This window comes from Schistosoma mansoni, chromosome 4 (assembly GCF_000237925.1).
Source record: "Schistosoma mansoni strain Puerto Rico chromosome 4, complete genome".
Lineage (NCBI taxonomy): Eukaryota > Metazoa > Platyhelminthes > Trematoda > Strigeidida > Schistosomatidae > Schistosoma > Schistosoma mansoni.
The window spans coordinates 20,688,503-20,703,289 of NC_031498.1; the positions used below are offsets into that span (position 1 = coordinate 20,688,503).

At 32.4% G+C, this 14,787-nt stretch overlaps 1 protein-coding gene across 1 annotated transcript in view; it reads left to right on the top strand.

Annotated features, from left to right (window-relative positions):
• Smp_165350 (putative clasp2 protein) overlaps positions 1–14,787 on the top strand; it is a gene marked incomplete at both ends in the record, with an annotated part of 53,900 nt that overhangs the window by 28,177 nt on the left and 10,936 nt on the right. The window contains 4 exons of the mRNA XM_018797150.1: positions 443–633; positions 4,681–5,155; positions 6,384–6,423; positions 8,912–8,972. Coding sequence (XP_018652221.1) covers positions 443–633; positions 4,681–5,155; positions 6,384–6,423; positions 8,912–8,972 — 767 coding nt within the window. The remainder of the gene's footprint in view (positions 1–442; positions 634–4,680; positions 5,156–6,383; positions 6,424–8,911; positions 8,973–14,787) is intronic.

The following is a 14,787-nucleotide window of genomic DNA, read 5'->3' on the forward strand; positions in this document are numbered from 1 at the left end:
GTTTGATATCGGCCATTCACATTATTTTGACATCTCTCCTCACCAATGCATTTAAAAAAGTGTGATATCACGTCTACTTCATATGTTTAAAACCTTAATTTTACGGGCAGATACATTTATCAGACCTTAGTTTATTTCTAGCTATGTAGAAAAGTTCGCTATTTTTTTTAAAAAAACAACTCATTGTCACGCCACCTTTGCATCAAGCAACATATCAGTGTTTATGTAAAATAACCATTGATCATAGTGATGTCCAATATCAAATTGCCACCATCATTTTACTTCCAGTTTCTCTTAGTTCTTCAATAATCTTTTTACCTTCATGCCTAAGCCACTTTCGAACGGATATACTTCTCATTTGTTTCTATTCCCTTGAATGTACATGAATTTATTTTACTCTCTATGTGATTTCCTATCATTTTTCCTACCTTGTATTCTCTAGATGGCTTCCCGTGTTGTTATCAAATTGTTCGATTTGAATTCGACAAGTTTTTCTAACTTATTACAATCATTGCCTCGTGGAGTGCAAGATCGTGCACATGAAGTATTAAAAACCTATCAAAAGACTGCTACAGGTGGCGGTCTAATCAATTTAACCGACACTAATCATAATTCTCCCTCATGGAAATCATCGTAAGTTAAATTGTTATCATTCTCATTATCATTTATCCTATCTTTAAACTGAAATTCTCTCTCTTTATGACTTAGTTCATTTATAGATAAAACACTGTTTATTAATAGATGTTATATTGTTTTCATCTTTGTATAAGTTTAATAATTTGTTTGTAAGTCTTAGGAATCTAAGTTGTTCTTTAATTGGTTATTTATTTATTCATTATGGCTTTCATTTTGTTTATTGAGTCATATTGTTCATAAATCCTTCAAATACCTTCCTGTTACCTGTATATATATACCGTGCATATACACTTATATATTTATCACTAAAAGGTACAATTTAGTAAAATCCTTTACTCCATGCATGTCTATTGTCCCCCCCTTGTGCGTGTGTGTGTATATATTTACGTAAGCGTTGTCAGCGTACATGATTACATCGCAATTGTATTCGCTCGTACATCTCATATATTTATGTATCTAGTGTTTTATCTCCCTTATTGTTTTTATTGTCTTCATTCTCATTCTACTTCTTTTACTCCTACTACTAACACGGCTGTTTCAGTTCAGGATCATTGAGGAAGTATTCTCTGCCTGTAACAACAGCAGGTCGAAGTTCTATGACTAGGTTTGTATCATTGTTTTTTCTTTGTTTTGTTTTCATTATTATGTTTGGTCCATTAGTGTTTATTTATGCACTTAATCACCTATTTTATTCATGTCATGTCATTTCATGTTTCTATGTGTTGGTTCGTGTGTTTTACGTGGTTGTGTGTGTGTGTGTTTACATTATGTACTGTTCATACATATCTTTGCTTTTAATTACGTAGTATAACGTTACATGTTTTAATATTGGGATCTTGTGATTGCTTACCCCTAATTTCACCGTTGATGTATGCATGTTTACGTGTTTTATAATTTTGATTGACTATTCACCACTTCTTTACTTACATTTTAGATTTACAAAGTGGCAAAACGCTTGACATATGTTATTTATACCATCATTTTTACGACTATTTGCCTTTCAACTAGCTCACTTAATACGTTCATAATGGTTGGCCATTTCTCTTTTTGAATACGTTTATAAGTAGTACACCACTCTTTTCTGATAAGTATCCTTCTCAAACAGACTTATATCATGTAGATTTTTCTTAACGTAGTCGTAATTGCAGTTTAAACAAGACTGGCTACTATGGAAATTGATTTAGGATCAAAATCTTCAATTTTGTCTGCTAATGATCTCAAGTACACACCATTAATAATTGAAGCATAATGGTGTATTTGCTAAAACACTTAAATTTTAACAAGTAAGTCATAGATTCGAATCCTAGTAGCCCAATAGTATATGACTAGCCCCTCACTTGTAACTCAAAATTCAGTATATATACCTGTACTTAACTTTTTATGATAAATTGTATTGCTATTTTCATTAAGATGTTTTTCATACCTATTTTTCTTCGCATTGGAAAAATCAATAATTGTGATCTGAAGTTGTACGTCTACTTGTTCATATTTAATTACCCCGAACAAATATACCCATTATTACCTTTAAGTTTATTATCTTTGTTAAACAAAACTTCTATTTAGTCGTATTCATAGGTTCAATCTATGTTGCTTTCTTTTATCGTCCAATGTCTAATTCCAGTGATCTAGGAGTTAACCTTTTGAAAGAGTCTAGATAATGCTAGACTAAGATTTCAATAACTAATAAATAGTACCTTGTCAAAAGATGAAGACTTTCTGATTCTCAGAGTCGTAAGCTATCCTTATATCACTTACACTCAGATGATTATCCATTCCTTCACCAGGTCACTTTATTATTAATTCCTGTTTTTCGTACTGTAATTTAAAACAGAATAAATTAACATCAATACCTACCAGATGCTATGCTAGTATCGTTTTCAAAACTGCCTAAAATCTGAAATCATCTGTTTTAACTAGTGTACGGTTTACAAATTAACCCTTTTTATGTATACTAACACACACACCATATATATATATATATGTTTAATGAATTGTTTAACTTGTGTTCATGTTAGAAAATGTGTATTTTTGATAATGAATTTATTCCTTGAATGATACATCTCATGCATGTTACTATTACAGACAGCTTGGTACTACTGCTTAATTATCTGAATTGATCGAATAGATACTTTACTCATAGGACTTATTACTGAATTCTTATTGAGTAGATAAAAAAATAAAAAAAGTCGACTGTAGTCCGAAATTAATACATATTATTATTTGTCGCTGATATAGTAGTGTGTTATGGATGATGCGACTTGACTTTCAAATATTAGGTCCCGGGTTCGAATCCCACAAATCTGTTATAGCTTTACTATATCAAGCATTTTAGCTCGTTATAATAAACAATTATTGAGGTAAACGGTAACATAAACCAGTAATTCTTTTAACCTAATTAAATAAACCCTAGCGACCGAGATATATACACCAGTTGACCGCTCAGTAGTAACGAATATCATAATTGTGTAGTCCTTCACTTCGGATCAAAAAATTATATTTTTCGAGTTCCAATATGAACACTGGTTCCAATTGCTAGCGATTACATGCCATGTACAGTGTTATATCTTCTTTTATGTCCATTCACTTGAATGATGACAATAATAACTGTATATTTTAATAACTCGTCAGTCAGCTACAACGTTGGACCAGGCACATATGTGCATCGGTCCATGTTACCACATCTCATTAGCGCAACAAGATGAACACCGAGTTCATGGAAGTAGTTACTTCAATGGTAGTACTATATATAGGAAAGATTGTGTATGAGGATATAGTACAGGAAGAAAGAATCGGTTGGTAAAAAGACAGATATACTGTAATTTTTATCTCACAGTTTAAGGGAAGACAAAGATTGTATACATCTACGCCATTGTGATTGATTCTGAGCTATGTCACCCAGAGTCTCCGACCACTGGTCACCATAGCCACGCGAACCCCAACCAAGTAGTCTACATCTACCAACATGCCTCAGATTAAAAGTTAGGGATTTTGTGAACTGGTGCCATTTTTTTATTTGACCTCTCCTAATGTTCTTCTAACCGCCTCCACCACTGGTCAACATTGCGCGTTGAATCCTTCATAGTATGATGATGTATTCTGCCAAACGAAGAATAGTATTCCTGTGATCGACATCATTCAGGTATTTTGTACAGTGTATTAACAATAAGTTATAATTTTGATGTGCATTATCTGAGTCTAATATTGGTATGCAAGCTTTCTACACACAAACCCAACACAAGTAGGAAAGTTTTTATTGACTAACTGAATCGACGTGTATGTGTATCCAGTCGTTTGTGTGTCTGTTATCTTAGTAATTAACCCTCCAATGGTGGATGTCTTATCCCTTAAGAATAAAAAAAAATCTCACGTATACTTTTCATTTGACCGGTCCCTGACTGATTCAATCTATCAGTTATATGCTTATTTTTGGTTTATTGTAATAACTAAACTTCAGTGATATCAAGATTATTTTCTCACAATCATCATCTTTTTTTTATGTGATGATGGGTTTCCGACACTGGGATCCACCAAAACTAGTATTAGCTTGTAAGTGGCTAACTTACTTAGCTAATACTTCTTACTTACCCCACTTCGACAATTTGATTAGTTTCAATTTTGTTTATAAAATGAACAGTTTTAGGAATACATCCACCTATATTAAATGATTCTAATCAAAATAGTGTTATCTATTTGCTGACATCATTTCCTCCTATTTAATTTGCATTAGTGTTAATAATGCTACTACAAAACATACTACCGTAAAAAGAATTTTGATTATATGACTAATTTTAAATTTGATTTATACACACACATACATGTGTTTATATTTACACTAACAAATATAAGTTGATCTGTTTATGTTCAATAATTCAAATGTGTATTCGTTACATTTCTTTTTCACCAAAATAGCATGTTTTGATTAATCTACTTTCACCAATTGTGTGCTCATTGTCAATCTATTCTTGAGTTTATCACTATGCATAAATTCATACGTATACTTCGTCTATAGGATTATCTTTTAAGTTTTATGATATCTTTTTATAGATCTGTTGATCAAGATCATACGATTTTCTCACCACCAAGTAGTGGACGATATGGATCAATTAGTGGACCATATTATTCTTCACAACGTTCTCATAACTCTGCTGGTAGTGACAGTGGTCGAGTAAGCCCTGAAAGTATGAATCGTATTATTCGTGAAACAACTGATGGTCTTCAATCACTTTCAATGGGTGCGAGTGGGGGTGGTATTCTAACTTCAGTAGGAATAACAAGTCCAACACGCAGAGTATCCGCTGATCCCAGCTTTACAACTAACGATTATACATATGCTACAAATGGTAATACAGGTGTATTACGTACAGTTCAACCAAATAATTTCCCTAATTCACAACCAACAGCATTACAGTCACCTAATATTATTCCTTCTAATGTAAATCCATCATATGCTTCCTCACAAGGTACTACTGCTTCTAATGATCCAACACTTCAGTCTACATATGGTTTACGTACAAATAAAGTAAGTGATTATTTATAAAACTGTATTATTACATCCAGCGTCCGATTTCCAGTGATCCGCATTTCTTATGAATAAATGTATAACTTAGTGAAACTATAAGCTGCATTGTTTATTCAATTAACTGCCTTTGATTGTAATTATCATAATTTACCCAGGTACATATAAAATTGTGAATAATTTATTGACGTACTTGTCTTTTATCATTTAACAATAACTGATAAATACTGAACCGATTTAAGCTTTAGTAGTTGAACAGTATCATCAACTCTGTTACACGGATTTGTGTACCTTATCATACAGTATTTATTCGCATTCGCGTTATAACTCATTCAAATAAGATATGCTCAATTGGTGTTAGAGGTTGTGATCAATTACCACAGGACGAAAGTTTTGACCACTGATCCAATGTGCATCGATTTAGTTTTGGTACAATCAAACGGAAGTGTTCTTATAATATATGAATCGGCGACAAACTTAATGACTACCTTCATAGTACCACATTTTATTAAGTCTCAGGTTATTAATTAACTACACTTGACCTGTTACTGTTAAACATTAAATTTTTTAAAATTTTCTCATTATCCAAGTACTTGGATATAAGCATAACAGTATGGGCTAATGATACGTGGTTTCTAGAAATAAACTAGGTGTGGTGCATCTTGATGTAGGACTTAGTAACAACTAACGTTGAACGGCTATAACCACTAAGCCACCGTTGTTAAGGTATCATAATTACAAAAAAATACCACTGTTTTGTGTAGATTTCTGAACACCTTAAAACTCCAATAAAGTTGAGTTTTGAGTTGATCGATACTAATTCATCCAAAAACAAGACGAATTGATTAATAAAATCATTTCGACTACGCTGTACAACGAATCTGCTCTTACCGACTATCAATCTAAAATTTTGACTTTTAATTCAGTTAATACATATCATATTTCTCTATTAAGTCATTCATAAGTCTTATGTTGAATATAAGAATGCTTGTTTGTTCCTTCTTTTGTTCTCTATTCATCTCTTTATAATGTTGATTTAATGACTCTTAATACACAGATAATTTTAATGTATGCTGCGCTTCGTAATTTTCTATACTTGACTGGATAACATTGATTTCTTGCTAGGTTGTGTTCACTTGTCACTAATAATCTCTACACTAGACTCAATGAATCAAAATCTCCTTTTATTTATTATGTACAATTATTGTTTCTATTTTTGATTATTTTTCAGGCTCTTTTAAATACACTTATCAATTATGATCCTGGTGATGGTAAGTGAAATTAATTTGTTTTACTATTCTCTTTCCTTTCATTTGTTCCTCTATGTATATATTTAATATTATTTTCCTGTGTTGTTAATATAAGTGGAAATATGTCTTTAAATTTATTAAAATAAACTTTGGATATGTCAAAGACTACAAAGAAAAAATCAGTCATGTTATATTTATTTAAACAAAAGTTGATTATAAAATCAAAGAGTCGTTTTACATGTGTAGCCCAGCATTTGACTCCGGTTTAATCGTACGAAGATGCTATAAACATAAATGTTTCATTCAAATCCTTATATTACCTAGGCTAACCCCGCTTATGTGATGGCGATAATAAGAAGACAAATACGGGTTGCGTTGAGGGATTTTTACTTCAAAAACTCGTTAATCCATACAGACAATCAGAATAAGGAGCAGGGCAGCAAAGCGGGAAAGATGAGGGAGCCAACTCGATTTGATCAAGCGTGATTCAATATTTATATTCAGACAAAAATAAGTTACAGATATGTGATGAGTAGGATAAGCAACTAACTCACATACGCTCATATAAAAAACAATCAGCTTTAATAAGCGAATAATTAACGAGGTCAAAATAAGACTAAAGAAGAATGAGTAGATTGGTTTGTCCGGAAGCTAGAATAACCCTTGTGAGTTTGACATGGCACCAGACACTGCATATGTATACTGTCTGCTCTCCATTTCAAAATTTCTCCCTCTTTAAGTATAATATGAAGTACATCGAATTTAAGCCACAATTCTTTAATACATAGAAGTTCGTTATTCAATTGCAATATGGACTGTGAGAATTTTTTTTTATTTCGTCAGATTTTTTTATGATTTCAACACATATGGGCATCTTTTTCTATAGCCTGTTTTCTAAAAGTTTCTTTCCTAAAACCGCCGTTACAATAATTATTATATTTTAAACGTAACACAATTAGGATTCTCATTTCTGCTAACAAATAATCAAAAAAAAGTTATATACCTTACTATCATGTTTTTGTTTAACTAAATATCGCTCTGTTTTGGAAATTTACTCTTAAATTACTTAACCTGTTCAATGTATAGTTCGTTCAGACTACAGCTCTATTGATCGATTTATTGTACCCACATAGAACACTACACTATATCTCAACTAATCCCAACTTGAATTTCATCTCGAAACTAGCCAGTCATTCATAAGTAATATGATAATCTAATACTATCATTCATTGACCCTATCTGCCACACCCGAGCCTGCTTCAGTGTGACCACCCGGGCAGTATCACAAGCCTCACAAAGATCATATGATTAGTGTAGCGCATATGTATTCGGTGCCTTGCACCAATGTTTATATGTTCAAATAAATAGATAAACAAGAGGAAAATAACAATATAAATACCAAAGCAGTAGTGTGGTGGACGCTACTCACGAGATTGCTTATAAGTAATATGTTGCGTAATATGACCTTGAAGTTGTTGGACGAAGTGGAGAGTTTTAGTAAAGGAAAACTTCTGCGTAGGCAGAACACTTGTAGACTAAACAAGATGACAGTTCAAATTGCAGAACACATCGAAAGATGGTTGAAGTCTATATATGTACTGTATAAACTCTTTATAACTCACGATAAGTATATATATATATATAACATTCTTTTCATTTTTTGTACTTACCTATGTACTTAGTTCAATTTGTTATCATATTTTCCTATAATGAATGAAATTATTTTTCATTCACTACTGTCATAATCATAATGCATATTTTACAATGAATAGGGCCAAAATTAAAAAAACCTGTAATTGGTTACCAAACATTAAAAAAAATACGTGGTAAGCTTTCGTTTTGCTGATCGGAAAAGAAAAAACGGTAGAAAAACAAAACATTTTCATCACTATGTTTGTTTGTTTGTTTATCACTAATATAAGTCAAAGCACTTATACGTTGTTACATGTGTTAGAGCTAGCTCTGTAGTGAATGTATTGGTATTTGTGTTCATGTTGTTGTTGTTGTTAGAACAGTAAAGATGATTAATTGTTCAATGTATGCTATTTGTGATTGTTTATTTACTTAGTTTGTAAATTCTCCTATCTTGCACACTTTTTTTTCTCTCTCTACGGCTACTTAGAGTTAATTATCTCTGTAAATATTGTTGCTTTCCACTATGATTATTATTATTATTTATTAATAATTTTATGGTGATTTCTGTGTACATTTTATGCAATCATGCTGTGTATTTGTTATTATTTATTTATTTATGTATGCGTAAATTGTAGTACACACTTTTTTTCTTCATTACCTTGTCTTTTAATTGTTTGTGTGTGTTTGTCCGGTATTCACGGATCCTACAATTTGATGATGTTAATTATGTGATAATCACGCAATAAAGCATGTATTATCTGTTGTATGCGCATATGGCATATCAATGTTCATGTCAATGTACAATTCCTTTACAAATATACAGTCTACATATTAATTTATACTTTCCAATTTTTTTTTCTTTATTGTTGTTTAGAAATGCCCCCAGAAGATATCATGTCTGAAATACTCCAGGAATTATCGAATCACAATGAACGGTAAGATAGATTAAGATTTTTTTTCGTGGATTTTCCCTGTCCTTTTCAGTTCACAAATGTGTTTTCTTTTAATATGTTTGTGATTTTGATTTGTGTATCAGTGTTGTTTTTCTCGAAACTTATCCTTTTTTTAAGATGCACTATACTGTGACGATAATGAAACCAATTGGTAAACTTAGATTTTGATAACTATGTATTGATTTTCTTCAACTAGCCCAATATCAAATTGAGTACTCCGCAATACAGTCTCAATTTGACTAGCAATGTTCTAACTGTTGTTCGCTTTTTATTTGATCAGTTTTCTGTTTTCATTTGTTGATAGACAATCTGTCAAGGCAATTTATCCTTTCCTCATGCCCTGGATAATTTTGTCGGGGTATTTTTATTCTTTCCATTCTCAAAAGTATCTTTCTTGTTTTCTTTTTCTCAACTTTCTTATGTTAATTGTATCTGTCCTTGCGTTCATCGAGCGTGAAACTAACTTACCTGTGTTCGCCCATCGAGTGAATTTCTTTCAATTCAACTCTTAATGTTTACTTGAATGTGTGTTACATTTTTGTTTCATTGGTTTGTCTAGTTTTTTGTTAGAGATTTCTTCATGTTCTGCTAACAGATATTAGTTGAGTATTAGACAATAATTTTTCTTTTCGAAAATGTACTGGATAATTGTTTGTTGTAGCTAACACTGTACAACAACTGAGTAAACTTTGATACACATCAATTCAATAATTGTGTTGTCACAAACTTTATCCTTCGTGAAGCACTTTTTCTTCGGAAAAAGTGACAGCCGTTTAACTTCGCTTTCGCATTAAATATAGTTCTCAAAGTTGGTCACCTCTCAGCTCTAGTGTCATTTGTATTATATATATATATATATATATATATATTGATAAATGACAGATTGAGTACCGAACCAGGAAGTACTTTAATTTTCAAGTGATTGAATATCATATCACTTAGGCATACACGGAACATGAAACGAGTCGACAATCATCAGTGAGTCATGTCGACAAAAGTATTGCAAACTTGTAGTGGCCTGCATAGGTTATTCTAACTTCCGAACAAACCAATTTATCCATTCTTCTCAAGCCACATTTTGGACTCGTCACTTAATCACTTTTTAACGCTGACTGTTTTTATGTGGTTGTTTGTTAGTTAATCGCTTACCCTATTCATCACATATCTGTAATTTATTTTTGTCTCGCTATAAATATTGAGTCAGGCTCGATCAAAACGTTTTAGTTCACTCACCTCCACTGTGCATCACTTCGTTCCTCTGACTGTCTGTACGGATCGATAAGTGTATGAAATATACGTATTCAAAACGCATACTCGTATTTGACAAGGTCGAAATGTGGCTTGAGAAAAATGAACAAATTGGTCTGTCTAGAAGCTAGAATAACTTATGTTAGCTTGACATATTACCGGTCACTACCGACATCCTCCTTGAAAGCGGTGGTTTGGCCATATAGTAAGAAGATATCTTTTAATATCTTGCCATTTTCAGTAGTTTTTTGAAAGCTTCGAAGGGTACTGGTAGTCCATCAACTGCATCATCTAAATACTCGACGAACGTTTTCAGTTTTTATGTTTGCTACGGCACTGTCTTCTGAAGTTTTTGTTTGGAAACCTATTATTGCCAACAAGGCATCAGGTTGTCCAGAAGCTATAGAAGACACACTTGATCTTGAAATCCTAGTCCAGAAATTTGGTCGTCCATCGTTGTAGTCTGTTAGCTCTGTAGGCAGTAATCCTCTTCCTTGACTCAAATATGACTATGGTATATGGTCTGTCTATACGACAAACTGCCGACCAAATATCATTTTGTGGAACTCTTTTACTGCAAAGATAGTTGACAGAGTTTTCTTCTCAATTTAGCTATTTTTGCTTCCTTTCGTTTTTAATGATCACGCTGCATTGGAGATCACTTTTTCAGATCCATCGGGTAAAATATGAAGCTTCTGAAGAAGCCTCAAAAGGTAATGAATGTTTCATGTTTAAGTAAGAAATTGGAGGCTATGAGTTGCTTGATTTTCTCGAAAGCTCCTTGGCAAGTTGCGGACCAACTCCATTCCGCCTTCTTTACCAGTAGGTAGCTCAGTGGAGCATGTAGGTGATTGAGTTGAGATAGGAAAGTTCCGTAATGAATGATCGTTCCCAAGAAATATCATAAAGTAGAAATATCCGTTGAGCTGGGCAGGGTTTTTACAGCCTCCATATTCTCTGGATGTGGTGGTCGTCTATCTTTATCCATTGTGAAACCAAGTTATCGTACCTGTTGCATATAAAAGTCACAATTTCCTGCGATCAGACAAAAACCATATTCGCCTGTGCGTGATAGTTTGGTCAGGTCTCTTCCATATATCCATTATTTCTTCCATGATTATGATGTCATCCAATTGAGCCGCTGCTCCTGGAATACCCTGTAATATGGCATCCACAATTTGATTTCAGAGGGCTTTCATGATTCTTATTTGAGACTGAGACGCTTCATGTAGGCTTCTAAGTGTTCGAAAGAAACGTTCACTGTAGTTTTTTCCATAGCCATTGATAAGTCCTCCAACTGAAAGCCTGAATTGGTTTCCTAAGTTTTTCTGATATCCCTAGGCCAAATCTACACGACAACTTAAACACCAGAGAAAAGCCACGAAGTCTGAAAATAATGCTTTGCTGCTTGGTTAGTTAAGATAGGAAAACTGAGGGTGTTTATACTATTTCACACGGCCTTTTGCGGATAGTATCACTCACTCACTCACTCCTACATTCAGAGTGTGTCTTTGAACCTATTAAACAAATCTGTATCTAGTATATAAGTTAACGATGAGTTGACATCAACAATTCCCCATATTTATTCGAACTAGTGTCAACATTATCAGGTGATTTCAACAGTTTTACTGTTTTTACTTTAAGAAATCTCTCTAAATATCATCATTTGTATATTTTCTCATTCAGAAAGTGATTTACCTATTTGATGGTTTTCGCTTCTTTTAGTACATTAATTATACAACAATCAGTTAATTAATTACGTGAAGAATTTATCATTTATATAAATTTCTCAGTCTATATTTATCTTCTTCAAGTGTTTGAATATAGCCATGTAAATTATTCCTTTTGTTTTGTGAATCAGTGTTAATTACCAACCTAGTGGTTTGCAAATAATAGATCACATGATATTTCTTCCTTTTTCTAATTAGCATTCAACATCTTTTATGAGCTAGTTTACTTGTTCTTCCCTTTCTCTCTTTTCCACATAAATGGCATCGTTAAATGCCTTTTTTTTGGTTGTTTTACCTCACATTGGTTATTGTTTACATTAAGTAAAAAAAAGTGACAAATTGATTTTCTTTCCTTTTAATTGGAAAAAAATCAGTATGTTATCTTCATGTTTGTCAATTAATTTGCTCTCAGTGATTTTTCTCTTCTCCGATTACTTAAATGATTTCTCGTTACGCCCCTTTTTGTTCGTCGCGGTTTATTTTCTCAAAAAACCGGTATTGATTGGTTTATTGATTTAATGTATTTGCATAATTGTTTTTTTTTCCAACAATTATGTTTCATATTCAGTGGAGAAGAAGTTCTATGTAGTGCTTCCCAATCTATACTCCATTCAGCATGTATAAACAGAGATCATTCATTGCATTGTGTGATTAATAAAACAAATAGCTTGCTTATAACATTTACCTGACTAGTAGTATTTGTGTGATGGAAAAGTTGTTTTTCCCTCATGCAGAACCTGACTTTAGGCGTATGCCCAGGACATTCGGTAATTTCATTTGCAACCACCATATAATCTTACATTCTATGCTTGAATTTATGCATCTGTCAGGGGAGGTTTTACTTCGAGAAATCTAGACAATCTCATGCTACAAGGTTTGTTCGATAAAATTATCAGCACGTGTTCAACAAATCGGGACAAAATCCATCTGAACTTCTATTTCCCATGTCATCAGTGGTTGTTTTTTTATAATCATGTAATTAAGAAACTCTTATTCGCTTTAGTGACAATTTCTCTCGTAAGCTTAAATTTCGAAAATGGAATACCATTTTTAACAACAATGCCATATGTATCTTATAAGTTTGAATTTGCTTCAAAATATAGTTTCATTGTTCAGTTATATAATCTGGGGATATCGAAGAAAAAACACATTGGATAAGACTTTTTTCGTCAAATTTTCTATCTATGACAAACACATGATTTCCCAATATCTATCATGTAACTAGTGTACATTCCTAATAATACCTCTGATCATTAATGGGACCATAAGCCACTATTGATAATGATCGCAAACATAGACACTTTATTTATTTGTGCATACGTGTATACATGTATACATTTTGAAGAGGTGATTTATCATAGCCTATTTTGCTTCAAAATAATACTATGATCAGTAAAGTATACTACCATTGTTTTTCTTATTTTTATTTACCTGTGTATACATTGTTGAGTAGGCGACTACTGTTTATTTCACGATTTCATCAAAAATTATTTGAACCAAATATATATATATATATATGTCCATATGCACTCATATGTTTGCATAACCTTCTCCTGTTAATGTCCCCTATAAACAAAACGATAAACAATACATTATCATCATTATTGTGTGTTTCTATAATTGGGTTGTAACGTTTATTAAATGAATTAATGAAATCAATTTCCATCTAGAGATAATGTCACGTGAGTACTGGTGTCACAGTTCCTCCTAGTTTCTCACGCTCCCGCCTCTTTTTATTTTGGGTGTTTGGGAACACTTTTTCCGTTTCATAACTATCAATATTTGTTTTTAATTTGACTAGAAAGTTTATTGAATATCGAGGTTGTTTAGTTTTGTTTACTTTCATTTTTTTAAGGAAATTAATCTTAACATTTACTCTCAAAAAGGACTACTAACAAAATTGTATGTCACACAGTTTCTTCACAATCCTTAATATCGATTTGTGGTCATCATTTTGGTGACATTAAGTATAAAATAGAATTTTACTTAGGTCGAGTTTATCGGCTAGGTTAAAATTACTGAATGCCACATAGTTCTCAGGAGATTACCATAAACCCCTAATCCGTTTTGTCCGAAAAGCACTTCTCTAAGAGTTAGTGGCAGAATAACTCAGTCTATTACCGATGACAATTGTAGTAGGATTAAATATTGCTGTTTTCTTTGCAAAGTTGTGCTGGAGATTAGGTTCTTAAAACATAACCATGATGTCATAGGTTAGTTGAGTTACTCTGTATTGTAGGGGTTAACTGTCATTCATTTCGATGTCATGACACCTATATATGTACCCCTGCTTTTATGATGATAGTATATATGTTTCAATGATTGAATAGTTGATAGATGTAAACTATTGTCTAAACATTTCATTGTTCTTGGTAGTTTTAATGCTTTCTGCGTCTATACAATTCACACTGCTTACTCCTTCAATAAGTTTTCATCAACAAGTTTTATAATGTTTTCTCGACATTGCCATAGTATCAATTTTGTATTTTTCTTTTCATAATAGCTTAATCACATTAACGGAAATTGTCTATGTATTTTGCTTTTGAACAAAACGATCAAGCTTTATTTATTATGCACTTTACCGTTTTTCTGATATGTAGTGACTAATTTGTTCGCCGACTTTATAACATTTTTACTGTGAATATTTGAGTTTTACTCCCGCTATTGTTACAGTCAATTTTCTTTTTGTACGGTTTTAAAGTGAGGGACTTAGTAAGCATTACATACAATCATTGGGTTTTCGGATTCAAAACTTATTTACAACCGGTATCATTAATCGTTATACTTGAAATTATTATACTCGATCACGTTATACTGAA